The 23,662-nt window shown below is 41.0% G+C and overlaps 1 protein-coding gene across 16 annotated transcripts in view; it reads left to right on the top strand.

Moving 5' to 3' along the window:
* dlg2 (discs, large homolog 2 (Drosophila)) overlaps positions 1 to 23,662 on the top strand; it is a 127,389-nt gene that overhangs the window by 34,355 nt on the left and 69,372 nt on the right. For 12 of the 16 annotated variants that reach the window (XM_028422010.1, XM_028422015.1, XM_028422014.1 and 9 more), the window contains exon 5: positions 22,681 to 22,764. The exons of 2 other annotated variants lie outside the window; for them this stretch is intronic. In XM_028422010.1, coding sequence (XP_028277811.1) covers positions 22,681 to 22,764 — 84 coding nt within the window. Of the gene's footprint in view, positions 1 to 7,967; positions 8,111 to 22,680; positions 22,765 to 23,662 lie in introns of those variants that run through there. 2 more of the 16 variants (XM_028422025.1, XM_028422026.1) reach the window with 1 other exon arrangement.

The raw sequence follows: 23,662 nt of genomic DNA on the forward strand, positions 1-23,662 counted from the left end.
GGTCCACAAGATAATTAATACACTGAAGAAATATGTCTGTATCACCCAGTCTTTACCACCGACAGTTAGAGCTGAGCTGGGTTACACATGCATTGAACGAATACGTCCTGGGCTGTCATGTGGCAAGAGTGCTCTTAACCACTCGTAAAATTTGGTCTTAGAAAACTTTGGTGAAGTCTGCGTATGAACAAAATAAGAGATTTTTTTCATATGTGACTTCTTGCAAAGCCTTCTTCCTTCAGACTTAGACAGACAGACAGAGAATAACCAACTTTGCAAGATAGAATTGTGCTGTCTCAGATTACAAGCTGGGTTCTCTCTCAGTTGTCCGCCCACCTCAGCTCCACTCCTGTACCACTGCATTGCTCTTATGTGGTTTAACCAGGATTCAGGTGGACTGAGGCCAAAGACGGCAATTCCCGCAGTCTGCATGGATGAGTTTTGATAGGTGACACTGAATCACAAGCAGTGTGTAGTACAAGTCTCCTGTTACATGTAAGATGCTCCAATAATATGCCTAATCCCCAAGGACCCCTGTATACATGACAAATGCCATTTATTTTGTGTGTAACTTTGAGGTTCTAATGATATAGTTGGTCTCTGTTGAAACCTGCAAAAAGAGGTGTTACTCGTTCGCTATATTTTCCGGAGCACAGTAGTGACGGTGAGGAGTAGTGTTTGTTATGTAATCTGTGTGAGTGAGGAACAGCTAGGAATAAAAATGCTGCAAATAAAAATACTCTGCTGTGCACAAAGATCTCATGTATATTTAAGTAAACACACACACACACACACACAGTTTACAGTATAGAGCATGCTAGAATATATTCACGCACACTACAAGTCTTCCTCTGGTTTGTCTTTAATCCCAGCGACTCCTGCACATGTTGATCGGTCAGCCAGCACAGCTTCCTCTTGCTGTCTTCCTCCTCGTGTGAGATGCACATTTTCACACCCCACTCTTGACAATCCAGTCCTGCCTGCTTGCCTGTGAGCCGTGTGATGGAGCTTTACATCAAGTGAAAGCTGTTTTTATTGGTGTTTTTAAATGTTCCCACAGATAAAGCGTGGGTCTTTTAGAGAGGCTACACCTTTGTCTTTGCTCATACTTGTTGCAATCTTTGAGAAAGGATTTTAGAGGTCGGCTTTCTTTATGTTACGACAACATTGCCATGTTTTTTGCATGCTATTGTGCTCTCAGGTCAGACACACAGGTAAGCGACTTCAAACACAGTGTGTGTGTGTGAAAGGGGGAGTGGTAAGGGGGAGGTTCATGAGACTCCACTCCACATGGAGCCCAGCAGGTGAGCGGAGGCACCTGCTGGGCTCATGGAAGTTATGGAGCTTTACATGTGCTTGTTCGCTGTTTGTTTCTGTGGATGCCACTTTGTCGTCCTTTGCGAAAGCTGTATATGAACAATTGCAGAGGTTAAATCCATGAAGTGTTTTTTTTGAGCCTTGATGTGACGTTGCTTTTTGTCCGTCAGCACAAAGCTGTGCCCTGTAATCACCTCCACTTCTTACCTTGGCAGATACACTGTAGGAGTTAATGCAGCCTACTAAGATGGCTCAGCGTAGGCTTTGATCACTCACTACTGCATGAGCGAAATGGAATTAGCTGCCAGGCTAACAGCAGCTCCTGCATTATATTATTCTGTAGTATGGGTGCACTGTTGGAATATCGTGGTGTGCTGCTCGTGATATATTTGCATCCATGAGATGTTTTATATCAGCACATTCATGACTCATATTGCTGCTTATGAACCCCTTAAGACATCATCACAATTAATAAGAGGTTCCCCCTCTGGCACTGTACACCAATTAACCAGAAATCAGTTTATGATAATGAAACAGGCTTCAGCAGACTTGAGAGTTACAGTTGGAAAAAAGGCCACATCTGAGAATGATACATATATTTAAATTCAGTGTTTGGCTCTTGCTTAACAAGTTTTTACAAAAAAAAGTAAATGCACATTAAACTAAGTATCACCAAGCAAAAAGCAGTCTGTAAATGCCTAATAAGTATTAATTTATCAGATACTGACAGATTATCTAATCACTTTGCAGTATAAACCTGCAATGTCACATGTTTGCTATTCCACCTACTGTCAGGACCAAAAAGACCCTCACACCAACCGCACACATTTTGTGAATTAGGTGGCTCAGCTTCACCCTGTTTATTTGCCTGTAGTATGCAGACACACATCTGTCCCATTCCCAGCAGCTCAGTGAGACCAGACAAATGAAAAAAAATCAGACCTTGAACCTAATTTAAACCTCCATGGTGCAATGGTGAGGAATGAATCATCACATTTAACAAGTACTCCCTTCATCTTCTCTAAGTTGTCTGCCTCTCTCCACAACAGAGGGGTTAGACTCAGCATGGGCCTCCCTATTCCTTCTTGATCGACCATTGGCAGTGTTTTGCAGTGATTTTTGTCACATAAACAGGTACTGTACATGTACAGTAGATGTCCAGCTGTTTCTTGTGGTGACCTGCAGACTCTTGATGCGTATTTTCTTAACATTAAAGCAAATGAACAGTAGTATCGCTATGGGACTTTTTTATCCCCCTGACAAACTAGTAAACTTGTCTCAGTTCTTATAATAAGCATATTTAATGCAGATCATTACCATGGGTCATAGAAACCACATGTAAAGGTGTGTGTCATGTCTATGCTCCTGCTGGGTGCCTAGCAATGAGTAATATTTATATCTTTTTATAAGGAGCCTCACAATAATAAATAATAATAATAACACTATGATTATATTGTCGTTGTGTGACCTTGACTATAGTTTGTTGAAATTTTAAAAGCTATTTTGATCAGATACACTGCATTATTTTTACTCTGACATTAATAAACTTCTTATTTATTATTTGTAACTATTTCAAACTAAAATGACCTGGTTCTGCAGCATGTTGGAATGTTGGGAGGTCATGAGTTATAAGTTGTAATTTAGCTTTGGAGTATAGATGACAACATTGTGTGTTTACTATGCAAACTCCAGCCATTAAGGCAAGGGTTAGTTCAGCTTTATTAATGTCATGAACTCAAGATCTGACAGAAAGAACTGTTTCATGTTTTCTCTTCAAATATGACTTCCAGCATTGTAGCCCACAGCAGTGACACATAGCACTGGAAACCAGTCAGCCTCAGTTCAGAGTCAGAAAATCGTAAACATGTAGAATATGAGCATTAATACTAGGGATGTCCCGATCCGATCACGTGATGGGAAATCGGGCCCGATTACGTGATTTCAGACTCGATTGGAATCAGACGTTACCTCCCGATCAGGAGTCGGATATACAGTATATTTATTAGGGCTGTCAAAGTTAACGCCTTCTGTGCAGGGTGGCTCTGTGTCTTGTAGTGTAGGGGTATGACAGCTGCCTTTGGTGTAAGAGGTCCTGGGTTCCAGACCTCGATGCATGTGTGAAGTGTCCTAGCTTGGCAATGCGTTGCTGCAATGAGTGACTTGCTATTTGCCTTTGTAGAGAACCCTAAAAGTATCGGATCGGGACTCGGTATCGGCAGATACTCAAAATCAAATGATTTGGACTCGGACTCGAGGGCAAAAAAACCTGATCGGGACATCCCTAATTAATACAGAGGCATCCTCACAGATGAGCATTTAATAGAGATCTACCAAGATAACAACCATTTCCCAAATCCCACTAGACCAGGAGTCCTCTTGGTTTTATTCATAAAAAGCCAATGAAAAAATAGTTTTACAAATTGATAAATAATAAAAATAGTTTGATACTTGATCCAGTAAGACATACTGTCTTCCCATGCAACCAGAAAGTTGGCTCTCACAGTAGTCGGGACCTTTTGCTTAGCAACTGTTGCTACTGGGTATTTATTGGCTTGGCAGCAGTTAATTTAGCAGCATTACTGTAAGCGTGTAAATGCCTTTTAATCATAGCTGAGTTTAGAAGTACTGTTCATATGTTAATAGATATGAGACATTGCATGTGCTTTCACCACACATTTCCCCTTTAACTGTTACCCAGCTGCTCCAAAAACAGGGAGGCAGTCTGGTGACGGGTGCTGGCAGAGCAGTCATTCTGTTTTTCATCTATGTTTCTCTGAGGATCTCTGCCCTGTGTTTTAAAGAAAACAGGCAGAGAGAAGCAAAAACACAAGCTGCTGTCTTGGATAGCCTTGTGATTTACAGAATGATTTTGGGTCCTGAAAAAAAAGACTAACAGAGAAGGGGTTCCTGTGTAGTTTTATTGCTGGGGACTCCAAAATGCTTCATCTGCCTGCCAAGGCCCAACAAAGGTCAGATTGACCACATTCTGTAATACAGTCTGCCAACACTGCTACTTCATAACCACAGTCCTATCATGTTTCTTTTTATTGTGCTCACTTTCTGACATTACTACAGTTGTGGAGACCGGGGACATTTGCAACAGTTTTTGCATTTATAGCAATTACTTAGTGACTTTTTGGATTGGACCTTAACACAGTGACCCTAACACATCTTAACCACTTATAAGAAACCAAAATATCACTCATGACAAAAGTTACTTTCATGCCTCATTTTTTTCCCAATAACTTCTGGCAGCAAACATAATATGGTTCTTCAATGCTGCTAGGGAGAGGGTCAAACTGAGCATGTGCAGTATGAGTGTCATCACTCACACATGTTTTTCATTGGATATTATAGTATGTGGTTATTTTTTGATGCATTTAACTGTAATCACACATAATGTGTGAAGTCTTTCTGTGTTTACTCTGGTCACGCCTTGTGTTTATGGGTGAACTGATTGATGAATGGATGTTTTAAGACAAAACCTTTTTAGTTAACCCCCTTACTGTTCTTACACCGTAAGTTTTTAATGCTTAACCCCAACCATCAGTGAAAACAAAGAGCAAAGTGAAAACAAACAGCTCCTATAATTTAAGGGTTCACAAACCCCGGACTCCTGCATTGAAGTCATGCTTGTACCTCCACTGTCCAAAACCTTCTAATGTGGACTTTGTTGGCAATATCAGTCCTGTGATCAGATGATGGCCCATACACACATATTTTTACACGTATTTACAATTTGTACAAACATGTAGTTTGTGACTCCATATCTGGGGGTTTAGAATCCAAACCAAATATGACATTTTATATAGGATGTGCTTGTTTTCAAGGTCAGAGTACCTTATAAAGATTTTTTTAATGTATAGATGAATGATTTTCCATTGGATAATTTTTTGCTGAAACCATTTCTTTTACCACGAAATGGAAAATGCCAGCTCTCAATGGGCGAGTGGTAGAGTACCCTTGAGCAGGTTGCCAGTCTATCACAAGGCTTACACAGAGAGACACACAGGAACAATCAACCACCCCAATCACACTCACACCTGCAGCCAATTTGAACCTCCAATTAACCTAAGGGTTAGGTTAGAAAATATTCTAATGGAATCTAAATTGTTTATCTCATTAAAAAATAACAAAAAAATCTGCACAATGTATTTAATACAATGCAATCATTTAGTAAAACAGTAAGACTATCAATGGGTTAATGCTTTTATAGACAACGTGGTTCCACCTCAACTACATATTGTGCAAAAATGTGACCAAAATGTCTTACTTTCAAGCTAAAAAAAGAGCTTGCATCATCCACTCCTGTGTTTAGCACAGAATCTTTGGTCGGAAATCTGATGAGCACGCCATCTCAGTTGAAAAGTCATTCACACTTACAAAATACTGTGAAAACACTACATGCTGCACTGCTCAGCAAAACTAGGGAAACTAAAAATGACTCGGCAGTCACGTGACAAAGATTCAGAAAGTTGCTGAGATGCAGGCTTTCAAAGCATGGCATATAAAAGCTATGCCATAGGGACATCTACAGTGTTGCCTGAAAGTTTGTTTACACTTTAAATTGTCTGTGTTTATGAATAACTATAACCTAAAACATCTACCAATTTCCAGTCCTAAGTAGAAAAAAGAGAACCTGATCAAACAAATAAGTTTTCACTTGTAGTTGTAATTGATTTGTTCAGGAAAATGATATGTGTAGGTGGAAAAACTATGTGAACCTCAAGGATTATCTGTTTATTTGACGTCCAAATTAAAATCTGTTCACAGGTGTTTAAAGTCAATGTTTAAAGTGTTTAAAGTCAAACAACAGCGACCTATCAAAGCCTGATATTCATTACATGTGTGAAGAGAATAATAGAATAATCTACGGAGACCTACCCAAGGACCTCATAGAAACAGGCTGGAGAAGGTTACATGACCACAAGAACCCCTAAAGGGACATCAGCAAAAAAAAAAAATTTATCTGATGCGCACGAGAAACTACATATGTAGTCCGCACCAAATAATATTACGTGGGCTAGTATATAGGCTATGGTGTTAAAGGTAGGGTAGGAGATTTTATTCTGATGCCCTTTTTGTTAAATTAGTGTAACTTCTCTTTACAATCCGATTCCAACCGATTAGTTTGGCAGTTTCACTTTAAAACAAAGAATATGAATCATCTGTGGAAGCTATAAAACACTAACAACATCAGCCAAAGAAATAGTTCCTCCTCCTCCCCTGATGTGGTGTCTTGGGGGCACCAGATAATTTTTTTTTTGCCAATGTGCCTTTAGGACTTTGGCATAAGGTTATCATAAGGTTAATCTGTGGAGTAATAACTAAACTCTGTTGAACTCCACATTGGCTAATGTTGATGATTCCGGAAACACTTAACAACCATGGTGTACATGGCACAGCTGCAAGGAGAATGTCGCTGCTCTCCAAAAGGAACACTGCTGCTGAACTTGAGTTTGTTTTTTCCTGTTGTCCACATGCTAAAGCCCAGCAGCTCTCTGGTTGTCCACATGCTAAAGCGCATGTGGACAACCAGAGAGCTGCTGGGGGAAACAAACAAACAAACAAACAAACAAATGTTGTGGACAGATGAGCCCGGAATAGAATTATTTGGCTTAAATAAGAAGCCTAATGTCAGCAGACAGAATAACACTGCAGTGTATTATGTGACCCACCTGTTAAACATGGTGGTGGTAGTATCATGGTTTGGGCCTGTTTTGCTGCATCTGAACCAACATGAGTACATGACTCCATGATGGAACAATGAATTCTGTCTGTGAGCTCAACACAAGGGGGCCATGCAGCCAGACAACACCAGAAGTCTTTTTCCAACATAATAGTTAAAGAAGAGCAAAGTTACTGTTCTGAAATGATCAGGTCAACGTTCTGACATTGTTCCAACTGAAAGCTCCTTAAACATCCAGCACCTCAGATTGTGTGGCGTACTAAAGAATGAGCTAAACCTCTTCCAAAACCATGGTGAACCACTGACCAGCAGTTAACAGAAACCCTTTCTGTGTGTTTAAATGGGTTCTCCTTCCTACTGTCAGGACCTGTCTGAATATTAGCTGATGTTTTAGGTCATATTTGTACAGAAACATAGAAAGTTCTAAATGGTTCACAAACTTTCGAGTAGAACTGTATCCTTCTATCGTTGGAAACCAGTGGTCAGCTTGACATATTTTTTACATGCAGTTTTCTGTTTATCTCAGTGGCATTCTAAATGTTGTTTGCAGTGAACAATAGTCCGACCACAGATGTGAGAAGTGCAAAAAGGTCTTGTGGTTCTGGGGGTGAAAAGAACTTGGCAGATTCTGAATTAAATTTAAAAAAAAATACAGTATCTGCACTGCAGACAGGATTTATAGTTTGTGTGTTGGCAGTTTGCCATTTCCATCCAACTTTTCTGTGCTGTGGCTGTGTGTCACCTGATGAAGTGTTCGTGCTGCTGCACAGTCTGTTCGGCCTGCAGTTCCCTCTTGGCTGAACTCTCCACAGTGGGGAGGGGTGTGGGAGGGAACTTGTTTGCCGCAGTTGCCGATGCAGTGATGGGGAAGCAATTCATTGCTGTCCCACAACACTCCCAGCATTTGCAAACACACACACACTGTATCCTGTCACAATGAGCAGCTAGTCAGAGTTCTGCAAGAAAGCAGACAGGAGTTTAAAGAGACAGCACTTCTCAGCCAGGGAGATAGCTGGTTGAATGGAAACACACATGCAGACACACACAAAGTGAAACACAGCTTTGTTCAGAGGCATGCAGAAGGAGAAGGAAGAGAGCGTGGAGGTAAGGAAGACGTTCAGCTCGGTTTAGTATTTACAAGTACAATGTGAATGAGAAACTCTGTCTGTGTGCATGTGTGTGTGTGTGTGCATAGGCATGTGAGTGTATATTTGCTGCCAGCTCACCCTGCAGTCTCGAGTGGTAAGGAACTTGAACTCTATAGCAGAAAACTGCAGCACAGTCTCTTTTTCATAGTTCCTTCTTAAGCTAGCCCTCTCTCTCTTTATCTCTCTCTCTCTCTCTCTCTCTCTCTCTCTCTCAGTCTCTGTATCACAATGATGATCAGCTTTTAGCCGCTGTTTTAGCGGTGTATGGGAATACGTCCCATGTAATTTTACTGCTAATCACTAACACTTTACACCTTGAGGCATCAAACACCAGTCTCTCTGTATGTAAGATGGAATTTGTATCTGTGTTTTGTACTGGGTGAGTTAATCCATGTGGGTGCTGGTAATTTTCAGTAGGTGTCTTTTCATGGAGAGACGTTCCTCCTAATATAGTAGTGCTGTCCAGTTTGAGGAATGTGGGCCACACTTGGCCTGTCGTACCTGTGTTTTGACTGTTGAAAAGCATGTACATATAATACTTGTGATGTGTATGTCAAAGGCTTTCAATCAGATGACGGATTTTATTACTGAAATATATTTGACAGCAGTTTCACCCAGAGAACAGCTGTTTTCTGTGAATGTACACATTTTGCTGTCACTGTGACAGCCTCCACCCTGACTCATTTTTGGCCCTTCACTGAAGAATTTCATACTTAAAGGAAATATTAACACATTTCAGTCAGTCTCATCCATACTTCTGTGCCTATGTAATATGGCAACAACAAAAAGTAGTAACTAGCATTAGAAGCTCTCTTTAAAAAAAAAAAAAATGAAGATGAACAGTAAACTTAACGTCCCATTTAACAACCTGGTTACACAGCATCTTGAAGTGCGCAGTTTCTGATCCTCCTTTTTATGAAAAATCAAAACATAAACTAGACAAACATGGAAATTGTGTAAATCTGTCTGGTGGTGTATGACACATTCTACCTGTATGTGTATGTGTAGTTTTTGTGTTTACTGGCTTCACTCAGATTGTCTCGATTGTCAAATGTGTTCTACTCTGTCAGAGGCTCCTCATTAAGCATTAGTAGACATGTTTCAGTCTGACTAATTAGAATTACAGTATTCCTCTTTTTACCAGCCAGCTGGAGCTGTCTAATGTGTGCTGGGGAACTGTTGATGATAACTAGTGGAAAATCATGTTGACTCCCCTTGTTTTTATCCCACAGCCTCCTTTTGTGAGAGCCAATAAAGTGGCCTCTAGCCCATTCATACTCTTTCTCTGTCTCTCTCTCTCTCCCTGGCTGCCTCTCTGCTTTTTGTGTCCCTCTCTCTCTCTTGCTCGTCCTTTGTCAGAATGCAGTTATTGTTCAGGGAAAGCCCCGTTGCTCGTCTGGACTGAGTGTAGGGAAATTTAAGAGGTAGAGAGTGGAAGAAAGGTATGACTGCATGGTAGGGGAAACAGTTCCTCCAGTCTTTGAGTTATTATTCATGTAAATTATTATCCAGTATAGAAATGATGTACACTGGCATTCATATTTTCATTTGTCATGAATGTAAAAACACAACTATTGGATCTCTAATATTAATATTGTCTTCTTTGAAATGACATCAAGGATTGTGTACTTTAATGTGGCTGACCAAACCAGTGCAGGAGGCATTTTTCCTGCCACAGACTGCACATATGTATTCAGCTGTCAGTCTGGCCTGTCTCAACTGACTCTGTATCTCTGCAATCCTTCTAGAAATTACTATGGGGAGAGATGCTGCAACTGTTGCCTCAGTCAGATTTAGCTGGAAGTATCGTCACCATGGGTAAGACATGGTCACCTTTGGTTTTGTCGGATTTGTCTTTGAAATCTCTCCTAGATGAACTAGGTGTTTTTGTTATTACTATTGTCAGTCACGTTGTCAGTCGCAGGAGACTTTTCTTTTTTTTTGTTTAAGTACCTGGTGTTTCCTGTTTTTTCTAGCCTGTGGAACATTAGCAACTTGTTGCTGTTCAGGGCTATTTTTAGGGCACATTTATTTGAGCCCTCTCCCTGAATTTGAGTGAATGGATTCTTAATATGGCTGCTTAGTTGCAGAAAAAAAACTGTCACTCTTTTTTTCCCATTCAAGAGTGTGATGGCTGACAACTCAAACTCTGCCACCTAAAGGTCCCAGATCTGTCTCCCCTCGCAGGTCATTGCAGTACTTTGACAGGAAGATTCTGTAATGGATGCCCTGTGTGAATAAACTGTTGAAAAAAACTATCTATTAGGGATAAGGATGGATATACCACCAACATAGTTTTTTATAGGCCATGGCTCCCCTGGATTTGCTGCATTCTAACAAAAATTGTGGAGGTGCTGAGAGCCACTGTGGGTACAGACCATGTGTGAGAGGCTAGTTTGTGTGGCCACTTCCTGGAAAGTTGGCTGTGAAATATGGATGGCAGAACACTTCTGGGACCAGTCTGGGATGCACTGATGTAACCTGGCCAATCAGAAAGTGATCCTTGCCCTGCTCATAATTTGCATGTTTAAGATTTTATTAGAAGTATACCACTCAGCAACCTAGTCAGCAGTATAAGCCCCCAAAAATTCATTTGCTGGATACATTGTGAGTTAAAGTGAATTTCTCTCAGTTAATGGATCTTTTCTGTTGAAAATAACAAAGTGTGAGAAAGCCATACAATTTGTTATTGTTATTATTTTTTGTTGTTATGGACTGTAGGGATTGTGGTTTCGGGGTGGAATGCTTCACTCTTTTCCCTCCACACAAAAGCAACATCTCTGTAACCACATTTTGTCAGACCACCAAATGTATGATCAAAAGCTCTCTTCTTTGTCCAGATGATGTTTTGTGAAGGTTAAGCAAGCTTTGGTGTGCCTGTCTGGAGTTCTTCTGGGTTGGGGTCCATGGAGGCCAGCCTTTTGAGGTGTCCACTGCGTCTACCTTGAGATTGTGATGCCAGCATCACTCAAATGATTCTGAATGGCTTTGGTGGTGATCATTGGGTTTTTATTAGCCAGCCACGATCTTGCCAGTGCAGGTGTTTGGGCTTCCTACCACATCCAACCACAAGATTTTGTACAGTTTGTACAATTGAAAAGAGACTGACTAGGTTCTCAATATATGGTTGATTAGAATGTCCTAGAACATGCTAGAGATTCCATTAGGTTAAGTTACATTCTGAAAATTGTGCAATGAGATCAAGGGTATATTGGTCATTTGGATTATTGGACATCTTTGACAGCTGTTCTGTGGTGACAACCTTGATTTTTTTTCACTTTTATGCGACATGACTCTAAAGAACACTTAGGTGATTCGAACCATTGGTCAGTGTCTATTATAGGTTGCTGTGCAAGGGAAATCCCTTGTTGTAACCTTCTCCGTGTTTAGAGGGACATTGGGTTTTTACACCACAGCCCCCTACTCCAACACATCCAGCACTGTGTTGTCATCCAAGTCCTGACCATCATTCCAGTGCTAAAGCACCCACTCACCAACTACTGCAGGAGGCATTTCATTTAGGCCATAGCCGGAACTGTGTGAGTAGACCTCAGAATGTGAGTGAAAGGAAGCAAAGTGTCCTCAAAACCCTTTTTTCCTTTCTGTGACCCAATGGGGAACATTTTGCTGTTATGTGTAGGCGGTTCAGAAAGTTCAGAAACATGCAGTGTCTATTTTAAATGAAAATTGTTAGCAACCTATTGTATATATGTTTGTAATGGCAATGAAGTCAGGCAATTCACCATCTACAATATTTTTTTTTTTTTTTCCATTACCAGAAAGACGCAAGTGAGAACAGGGCTCAGTCTAATCATTGAACTACAGTAAACCTCCAGTTATCTGGAGAATGCGCAAATGAGCATCCAGTGTCAGAGTTTTACAATTAACATCTCAGAATCCATTGGGGCATTACTTATTTTTACAGCAGTTTTTCTTTGTGTCTGGGTATGACTGCAACAGATTTCTTCCCATCATGTATCACCCAGGACAACATGTCTTGTCCTTCTGTTATGTGTGACTCAATGTGAGGGGATGTAGCTGTGTTCTCATGCATAGCTGAGCACCTTGTGTCTATTACACTGAAACCATCATATTTGTAAATGGATTGTTTACCCGGCAGGGCGGAGAGCTCTGTGTAAACACCATCCATCAACTACAGAGTGGCTTCAGTTTACAATCCAGATTGCACATGTCATTTGTCACTGACACAGAGTAGCAATTTCAGTCAAATGTGTTAAATGTGATGAAGAATTTATGAATAAATCAGTACACGCTGTGCATGCTTTGGCGCTTCTGTTTATATTGCAGTGTTGTAAGCATGCAGGCTTGTTTTCTAGTTCACAGGTGTGTATCAGCCTCACTATAATGTGTACTGAATTGTGGCCAGAATGGTGATAAGAATCTGTTACTCTCCCAGGTAATCAGATCTGTTAAAGTGTTACTCTCCCATTGTTTAAAATGCAAGCCAGACATCCACCTGAAACACTTACCCTCAACAAAAAGCCACTTTCATCACTCACAGTTATTGTTTTAGGAATGCTGAGTGCTCAATTTCTGACTTCTGATTTTTCCTAGCTCAATCCAATGACCCCCCCCCCCCCACCCCTCTGTGGGACTGCTTCCAGCAGGCTCTCCAATGAGTTAATTCTCATTGACCTCAGTCACTGTTTACTGTGAGCTCTAATTGAGTTTTTAGTAACTGTCTGTTCTACACTTGCGTTCCATCCTCTGTGTTACGGTTCCATCTAGTGGTTCATTTTAAATAACACTGTCCTGTAGTGCATGTTGTGGGTGTAATTTTATGCACCCACATAGAGTTCACATAGTGCCAAAGTGTATGGAGAGGATACAGAGTACTGATACTGCAGCTACTGCGGTATGTCCTTATCTACAGTAGCCTACTGCAAAAGTGCCCAGTGACTCGCATAACTTTTAATGATCTCATCCTCTGCAGCTCTCCTGCAGGCAGAAGACTAATGAATAGTCATGAGGAAGAGAGAGGCAGAGGTTTGAAACAGCTGTAGCAGGGTCAATGCTTTGTGTATTGATCCCAGCCATTACAGTGCAGTGTCTGGGCTGCAGAGAATTTAATTTTATGCACCATATGAAAACTGAGTGAGGTTGATTTAGCAGGTAATACAATATGAGACGGAAAGACTCATCAGGCATGCCAGGAGGGTTAGTTAGTTTGATCTCTTCCCAACGTTCGGTTACAGTATTAGTAAATTGGAAATGGAATCTGGTGGCTACTGGCTACTGTGGCATAGCACATTCTAGACGGATACACATTTTCAATAGGTCCGTCAATACTCTCTAGTTAGTTATTTCCTATGAACAAGTTGTTGCTTTGGACATGGTTCTGATCAGCAGGGAGGATCAGTTCCAATTTGCTTGAGAGATATGAACATTTGATTGGTGCCTCTATAGACAGCTGAACACCCGATTGGCTCATTGTGAGACATGGCACCTGACAGACATGTGGAGGAACTTTGGAAGTAATCTCCTATGGTTTTGTCATTTTCACCTGGTATGCACCCGTACATACTTCAGTTTGTTTCTCATCTTGTTAGCTGGGCAGAGAGCCAGATGAGGATGTGTGTTCACCCTCAGCACAGCATTGTGAAGGGCCTGCCAGGGAATGCTTAACTAATTTTAGCTGAGGTTTGTGCTGACGATGTGGGATATGATAATTTAAAAAAAAATGGGGTAAACTCACTTAAACTTTATAAGGTATCGTTCAATATTATGCTTAAATATTAGACTTCTTTTTATATAATTAAAGGTAGGGTAGGAGATTTTGAAAACTCTGTGAGAGTCAGCCAGATATTGAAAGTAAACACGCCCCTTTCTCTCGGAGCTCACCCCGAAGCCACGCCTCCCAACCAGTCTGTGACTTCGGCCATCATGCACGTACCTCTCTGATGCACGCAGAGCAGGAAGAGAGTGACAACCAGCCAACTATACGCGCAGGGGCGCCTCGGAGGATTGGCTGATGTTTTTAGTGTTTTATAGCTTCCACAGATGATTCATATTCTTTGTTTTAAAGCGAAACTGCCGAACTAATTGGTTGCTATCGGATTGTAAAGAGAAGTTACACTAATTTAACAAAAAGTGCATCAGAAGGAACCTACCTACCTACCCTACCTTTGATAAGTGCTGAAATGCCTCATTGTGTTTGTGAAATTGACAATATGGTTTGGGTGATCAGATTGATTTTCAGACAGAAAGAGCTTGATGATAATGTACTCAGAGCATCACTAATGGTTAATTCCATCCAAATCTAGCATGTTCTCTATATAGACTGAATTGTAGCAAAAATAAGCCTGCACATGTTACTGAACCGATTTCCATTTTAAGTGTAAGTATTGCTACATTTTTTAGTAGCATGTGGCTGTGACATTCAATTTAACCCAACACAGTTCAATACTGTGAATGTCTCTTAAATTGCAAGTGGAAGAACATAGTTACAGCCTGATAATGTCACCTAACTGTGTCAGAGTTATGACTTGACATATACATCAACATAATAATCTACATTTACTGCTCTAATGCAGGCAATGAAAAAATAATCAATATGTACACTCGTGTAAACTACAGTATGCTTGCTAATGGCATTTTGTCACAACTACTTTGTCACAGTCATGACCACGAACTTCAAGAATGGGACTGACGTGTGGTCAGCTTGGTCTTCAGCCAATCCATTCAGCTTATCTTTAAGAAAAGAACGTCTGCCAGAGTTAAATAAAACAAATATCATTAGCATCAATACAGCATCAATACAGTGCAGGAATGTGCTGTCTTCCTATTCAAGATTAGCTTAGTTAATTATTATAGAAGAGTTTACAGAATTGTTTTATGTTAGGACTGGTTACTTAAAAATAATCAGCTGCTTACAACTTTTAAACAATTGCACTGCAGAGCATTATTTTAGGAGGCAACACATTCAAACTTCACACTGCTGCATTTCAACAAGATGTTTTAATAATATGTAAATAATTAAGATCGTACTTGCATGCTGGTATCTGGTCAGTGTGATTGCACAACCCAAATACATGGGAACCCAAATTATGGGTAACTTAAAATAAAAGTTGCTGAGTCTGTCTTTATAATCTGTCAGATTAAATCATCCAGCTGGGGGCAGCCTCGAACATTAAAACTGAGAAAGACAGCTGGGCTAACCTGCTATCTACATAGAACATGCTTGCTACACTGTACATATGCTGTATGGATCAAAATTACAGATTGTTTTTATTCATGTAAATGAACAGCAGTAAAGGAGAAGGGATGGCAGTTTATTTTATTAGTGAGGCGACCTTACAACAGAGATAGGAGGAGGAGGATGAGTAGCCTGAGAGAGTGGAACAGAGAGAGACACTGGGCACTGCTGACAGAGAGATATATATAGAGAGAGAGGGAAGGAAGCAGAGTGTAAGGTGGGGACAGAGTGTGTGTGTCTGTGCACGCGTGTGTGAGCAGAAGCTCGTATGCAAGCCCTCGCTCTCATGAAGCGTGAACCTTCTTTCTAGCTTTTCCAGTTTGGGCTATAGCTTCTCGTCTCTCTCCGGTCTCTGCACTACCTCAGTCTATCCAGCCACTCTGTCTTACAGGAATGTCTCCAATAGTCAAAAGCCCTGACTGCACACCGCTGCTTTGCCATTGCAAAGTTGCCTGCACCAACAACACATTGTCGCTGATGTTTGGATGCAAGGTAGGTTGTAGACCGCTTTCAGTTCAGTTTGCTTACTCAGTGTAGATCTGTCAGTATGCCATGGTGCTGTCTGTGTGACATACAGGACGAGGATTACTGAGACAAGTGTATGCTGTTTTTATTTATACTACAGTGCTAGCACAGTTTTGTTTTTGTCTGCAATCCTCAAAGTTTTATTATTGCTCAGTGGGGCCTAATGAGGACATATTTAGAGCTACTGTAATATTTCTTCATCCCTGTCATCCTTCATTTATTGTTGTGATGGCTCAGAATTACTCCTCTGCCTTTAATGTTCTGTGATAAGTCTGCTGCTATGTCTTTCCCCCTCTTTTTCTTTAGGCATTTTGAAGGTGCTTTAGAGATGAGGGGTCACACTCAAGTTTTTTCATTGTTATTACAGAAGATATTGTTGTTTGTCAAATATATTCAACAGTTCTGCAAGAGGGCATGGAGTCTCAGTTGATGTTAAGTTAGTTACACAGCTGATGTATGAGCATAGAACAGTAACTGAAAGATGAATCCCTTTGTTCCATGCTTAATTAGAAGAAGGCACACTGTGTCAAATGATTATAATTTTCTGATATGTAAGCACTGGTTGTTTGAAAGGCCTGGAACTAATTACTGTTTTTTATGGTCTCCTGGTGAATGGGGGCTGGAAAACATGCAGGTTACATGTAGCTTGAGCTACCTCCAACCCCCAGCCTGGACAAAATAAGTGACTGAAAGGCTGATTGTGTTAAAGTGGTGCACCTAAAATAATTCATCTTGGAGTCAGACTTGTCACCATGGGAGCTGATAAAAGGGTGGAGATGCTTGTTGCAGGTTATTTGTACTGTGCTTGACTTGAACCATGATCTTTTTCTGAAGCTTACATAGACCACAAATGTCTGTGTGAGAAGAATATAGTTTTCACTGAAGGGGTTTGCAAAATCAAATATGAGGAGGCTGGGAAGAGCAGTCAGCAGCAGTCTGCAGCTGACGCCGTGGTGTTCTGAACACAGCTGTTGTCCTAAGTAAATGCAGAATAGCTTAGAAGACACTTTACAAGGCTCTTGTGGTGAATATGTTCCTATCTTTGCCTGTTGTCACGTGCTTTGAACTGATCTACCTGTAGGCATAGTGGGTTTTATTACTACTGTTGCTTATATATATTGCCTCTCAGATATGTTGTTCAGGGTGGGAGGGCAGATAGGACTTTTTGCTTTGTTAAATGTATCTGCCCAAGGTTCAAGTTTTGTCACTTACACAATTATTGTGTTGTTGTTCAGTGAAATGATCAAGTACCCGAGGTCATCATCATCATTTAAGAGTCAAAGGTAGAGGAAATGATGCAAAAAAGAGAAATATAAGTAGAGAAATAATAAACAATGTAACAAAAAGTTAAATAAACAAATACAAATGATCATATTAGGATCTTATCTTATCCAATGAATGTCTTGGTGAAGTGACGTTTTGATGGGTCATGATGTGCTTAGGCAACGGTTGAAAGCTGAAAAGCCTGCAACGATGCCACCAGCCTTGCTTCCACCTCTTTCCCTGGACTTTCTGTGGCATTTATTCAAGTGTACATCAGCCAGATGTGTCTTCCTGGCTGAGATGCAACAAACATGACCATCTGTAGTTTCTTAAGCAGGTAAGCATTGTTAGAGAAAAGACTTTTCAGAGAAGTTTTAAAGAAAGATGACCTCACATAAGCGAGAGTGAGATGAAGCATGTACATAGAAAACAGCCAGACAGTCTGCAGAATCCACTCACCTAAAAACAGTCTGACACATTGAAGCTAAAAAAAACATTATATGACAACAGAAATATTTGTGTTTGACTGTAAAAGCAAGAAAAGCAGCAGGCAAGTGTTCCTTTCCCCCACAGGTCAGCTCTACCTCCTACTGTCTGCAGGAATTAGGACTGTAGCAGAGAATGGGGGGAAGAGAGTCCAACTGTAGGTATATAAAGCCACAGAAAGAGGTCAGTGAGCACAACCGCTAGGAGATTCCACACTAAATCTGCACAGAGGCAGTGAATCTGCCTTCGGCCATGCCACCCCACATTTCCATCTCGTTGTGATTCTGCTGGTTAGGGCTGTATAGTGAACGTCAGAGAGGAGGGATCCTCTCAGTGGAGCATGACAACACCGCACGTGAGCAGTTGTGCTTTGCACACAGCACGGCCAGCCCCTCAGTTACAGCATATTATAAACCCTCACGTTCAGAGCCATGGATTTAGTACAAAAATGAAAAGTCACAAAGTGAAGAATGAAATGCTTTTGAAAGCACAATGAAAAGTAGTATAACATTTAAATAATAGTCAGTCTATAACTGACTATTAATTAACAATGCAAACGCACATTGTTTGGAGTGGCAGTCTTCATCTGCAGTGTATTCAAACACACAAGTGGCATCAGGGCACCAGGTCCACACCAACTCCAAATCACACACCTATTAAAACAGATGTTTTTGCTGCAGTCAGATCCTTTTCAGGTCAAAATTGGTCACCTAACTGAATGGAAAGGAACCATCCAGAAACGCTGCTTAACATTGCCTTTATATCTCATTTATACATTCTCTTGCTTCTGTTTACTGTATAGTTCTGAGCTCTCACCCCCTCCATCTCTCTCCCTCCCTGTAGCATTAGTCACTCATCGTTAAAGTGTACATCAGTTCTCCAAGCCATGCTCCTCCAACATGGAGATGGGACTCATCATGCTTCAGTGCCATGACTTAGCTTTACTGCTGTACACAGCAAACTACACAAGTAGCTGGGGGAGGTGCCATGATGCACACTGTGCTGTTTATACTAGCACTCCATGTATATAGGAAAAAAAAGTTTTATATACACAACAAGGTCTATCAAAACAGACCACCAAGTTCAAGATGGATGGATGGACAAGAGGCTAACCGAGCTATTTGTCCTATTTGTTAACGTTCTAATATATCTTCAGTTCAGGCTCCAATGATGGCACACACTCCTAGTCTCGTTGTACAACCAGAGCCTGGGTGCCCCTCACACACAGCACATTGTAGGTCACTGGGCTTCTCTCAGTCTTGAGGTCAGATGAACAAGGATTGGTACGATGGCTGTTAATCAGTGCTCAGCTTTCATTTGTCTACTTACTCAGTGTTACGCCTCATTATAGGAACTACTGTTAATAGTAACTACATCATATCCTTGTCTTGCATACGTGCGTTTGTGGTATTACAGAAAGGCTCTACATTGAGCTGAAGTTTTGGTTACAGTGAGACTTTGGATTGAATGTTTCAATGAGGGAAGATGACATTCATAGAGAATTTTTTGCTGGTTATAATTGTCACTGTAAAATTAAAGACCCCCTCCCTTGTGCCACTATTTAAACAAACAAAATGAGGCCGAGAGCAGCAGGATAGAGTGTGATATGCTGGTGTATGCATAGGGCTGACAGTGGAGTGTTACAGATGAGTACACCATCAGCATCCTCCTTCATTGCATGGTTATAGCTGTGTAATTTTGGGAATGTGTGTTGTTTTTATTTTTAGATTCTCTCATATTCATTTTGCTATGCTAAGCCAAATGGCGGCAGTGTCTGCAGACACCTGCCTCCAGCTCCCTGTAGCAGCACCGCAGTGAAAACATCTGTGCTTGGGAACTGTCTCTACAGCCCTAAAGCAGAGAGACTTCAGGCCTTCACATGTGCTCAGTTATTCAGAGGAAGTCTGGGGACAGGTCAACCTACAATTTACTGTGTTGTGATGTATGTGTTGGACTTTTAGATGTAGACTGTGGGGGTGGGACTGGTTTACAGTCCAGTCCATTGTTCTTGCTGTGAGCATGTGACTTGGAGTGAAACTGTATGTGGTAGAAAGATGATGTCCACCTCCTCTGTTAAGGGAAGGTTCTTCCAGCTTCACATAGATGCTTCCTTGACTCCTCTTTTAAAACAACCTGTCTTCCCTGTCTAGTATGTGTTCACTTTATGCATATGTAAGCCACAAGAAGTTCCCTCAAAATACGACATCTTGCAAGAGAACACCGACTGCCTGGTCTCACAGCTCCTTTAAAGCAGCGGTCCCCAACCTTTTTTGCACCATGGACCGGTATCATGTAAAACAATACTTTCACGGACCAGCACAGAAAGAAATAAAAAAAATAAAAAAAAAGTGCATAAACAGACAACTTACTCTCATGCTTAATTAGTGGGAGCCTTTGAGCTTTCTCAGCAATGAGGCGGTCCCATCTGGGGATAATGGGAGACAATGACACCCGAAGTGTGTTTCTTATGTCCACTCCGTAATTTTGTTTTGGCCGTCATTAATTGCTTCTGTCCTTCTTCATGTTTTCTTCTTTCAAAAAACTCCATGGCTTGTCTTTTAATGCAGGGTGCTCGGTCTCGCAGTTTTGAAGGTTTCGTTGCCTCATTTGCGAGTCTGTCGCCACATCACTCAGAGCGGACTTGGTGTGTGAGAATCACCTGTTGCAATAAATCCGTATTTTAAATAGGACTCCTGATATAGTCTTTTAAATGCGGGTTTCTTTTTCTTTGAAGGGGTAGGCTCCTCTTCTTCTGTCTCCTTGTCAGGCCTTTTCCCCTTTCCGAAGAAGCTCTCCAAAGACGTTTGTTTTTTATTCATTTTTGCTTGTGGGCTTAATTTTGGGGGCCATATCCCGTGACCGAGACAAGCGTCTGGGCAGGTGCTTAAAGGCACAGGCGGATGAATCTGATCAATTTATAAAATGAAACAGCTTTCAGACTCAGATAATGAATAATATGTTTTGCTCAGTCTTTCTGTGCGGCCCGGTACCAAATGACCCACGGACCGGTACCGGTCCCCGGCCCGGTGGTTGGGGACCACTGCTTTAAAGTGTAAATCAGCTGGTAACAGCTGGAGGATACATACACAGACTACCTTGATAAAAAGAACAGGAATCCCATCCTTCAGCTACTTTTTAATCATGCTAAAAGGCAGTAATTACAGAGTACATTGAAAAACCATTTCAAAAGCTTCAATGAAGGTCCTACCTGTGCCCTAATAGCCCCCCAGAATAGCAGCAGCACAAAGACGCTGAGCTACTGTGCAGTGAACTTCATCAAGACTGTGGTGTCAGTGGGTTGTGTTGTGAGTCAGATTTAACAGTCTGTCTCATCAGGCAGAGAAACAAAATATTGTTTTATCTAATATAAGTTATTTATTTGTCAATATGAGCAGGTAACAGGTTTTCAGACCATTCACAGTAAAATAGAATAATCAGGTAAAAGCTCAGCTTATACTAATGTATACAGAGTTTGTGTTGCTTACTTGTCTAAAAGTTTAAAAGGCATATACTTGGTTTGATTTAATTGACCTAATTAGAGTTAGAATAAAAACCTCACGTTTGGGATACAGTGATTATAATCCCCACTCCTTCCACAATGTGATATGTTGCCTGACTGAAAAGCTTGTGAGTGCTTGCCACAGCCTCACAGTGTCTATTCCTGCTGCTACCGTGCTTCCATCTAAGTCTACTGACACCAAATAACTTCCACATGTATTTGATGCTGACATGTTAATGTATGAGACACAAAGCCTGGGACCAGCCTGCAGCTGCATGTTTAGAAGTGTCAGACTACTGGTAGTACATCAATATGGCATTTCTCTCAGTTAAAATGGAATTGATAATAATATCATTGTCATTGTGGTAACACACATCTTAATGTTGCACAAGCAAACTGCCAAAACCTCTGTTTTTTGAGATCTGTACACCTGCTGATGATCAATTTATCAAGGATGATGACTGATGATCAGCAGCACCTGCTGCAGCTCACACAGTTAAATTCTATGAAGCAGTAAGAGGGCGTTGTTTTTGCTAAATACATAATGGCACAGTAATCAAATGATTTTTATTATGTTTTTACACAAGCAGAATATAGAAATAAGGAGGGGTTGCTTACTTTTGAACATGACTGTACACCTACCCAGCTACTGCTTTTATTAATATTTATTTGTCCTTTGTAACAGAGAATTGTTTCTCAAGAAGAATGTTCACTTCACTTGGTTAATTCTCCTACATTTGACAGGATCTTACTATGGATAATTCATGCATGAGAATAGAAGGGAGAATTAGAGAATGCATGTCTATTTTTAGCAAGCCTAGTAGCTGATATATGACTGGCCCAAAGCTGTCATCCTACCATTAGAATGCATCTCTTTACATTGCTGCCTTTCGGCATCATCAAAAATAACTGTGATCACTGGGGCATTACAATTGCTTTGCATCTCAGCAATGCAGCTGACCACACACTTGGCATGAAAATCACTTTTATGTGCAACCCCTTTGTTCTCTCAGTTATGTGCTTTAATCCTGCCGTGACACCAGGGTGCATCTTCAAATGCACATTGGCAATGTTAGTAATTTAAAGCTTCAGTTCAGACCTTCATGCTAGCCTAATTGGCTTGTGGGTGTGACTGTGTTTCTGTAATAGACTTCTGATTGACTGTCGTCCGGTCCAGGATTCTTGTCCTTGCCCTCTATGGATGTGTACAGACCAATAATTTAGCTCACCCTGATGATGCAACTGTGCCATGAGATCATCGGATTGCTTCTTAATGGCTACCCATCTGTTACTGCTTTGCTTGCGTGTGCTTCAGATTGTAAGCGGCCTCACGACATCTGTCCTGCTGCATGCTCCAGCATCTGTTGTGTCCAGAGACACCTATAGAGCACGGTCTGTACCACTACCTAGGGTTGAGCTTCTCGGCCTCCTGCTGTGTTTTTGAATCTGTGCTGCCTGTATGCCTGGGATCTCAGGTATGATTGCGTGTTTAGGTACTCACCTTGGTGGTCACATATGGTCCTATTGTTCTCTCCAGAACAGGCCACCAGCAGTACATGGGTCACCCCACAACGGCCAGCCCTCACCCTGCATGAACCCTGCCTTGACGAACGCTCCCTGGGTGAGAGAGGGATGGAGGGGCTTGGTTTTTTTATTCACCCCATCCAAATTGCATGCAGTAGCATTCTAACCTTCAACCACACAATGACATAATCCATTGTATTTGTGCTGCTAATCTGTGGCACATCATGGCCCACAGTATTCACTACTAATTTACTATTACTTTTTTCCTAATGCAGTTTGTCTCTAATTTGTTGTGTGCTTATTTAGTCACCACCACACATCTACAAGGGTGTTTTTTATTGTTCCAGTAGCCAAAGCACACTAATGTATGGTGGCAGAGAAAGGCCAAGCAAATGCACAACCCCACAGCACATATGCAAAAACCTGACAACAGAAGTTAGTCACAACAGAAGTTGCTACAAAGTCAGGTAGAAGATTCGTCAACATCCACTGTGATTACCTTCCATTGTCAGGCCTTTGCATTTGCATGGTCCTTTTTCAGCCACTGTACTAATGCCTTGCAATAAACATCTTCATGTCTGATCTATCAGTGTTGCACATTTCTGTAATGAGAACTGTATAACTTATCTTTTAACTTGTGAGTCAGACGTGACTCTCATGACCATCTTTGTTGTAACAGGTTTACATGTTAACCAGTACCATTATTGTAGCATTTACACATCTGTCACAACACAACAGTCATGACATTAAGAAAACACTACTGTGTAAAGCTAGTTTAATTGCAGTAGTGGGGGAAGTTAGGAGTTTACTTATAACTGTTTGTCTGTGTAAATTCATGATTTAAACATCCAATGTATTATTCAAAGATTTAAAGATAATTAGTGGTGTGGAAGTCATGTGACTCCTTGAGATTTTATGTGTCATATACTACAATGTTTAAAACTGCTGATATTACTCAAAGCCTTTGTAATTGTGTATATTGTGTTTTAATTTTT

Source organism: Parambassis ranga, chromosome 14 (assembly GCF_900634625.1).
Source record: "Parambassis ranga chromosome 14, fParRan2.1, whole genome shotgun sequence".
Lineage (NCBI taxonomy): Eukaryota > Metazoa > Chordata > Actinopteri > Ambassidae > Parambassis > Parambassis ranga.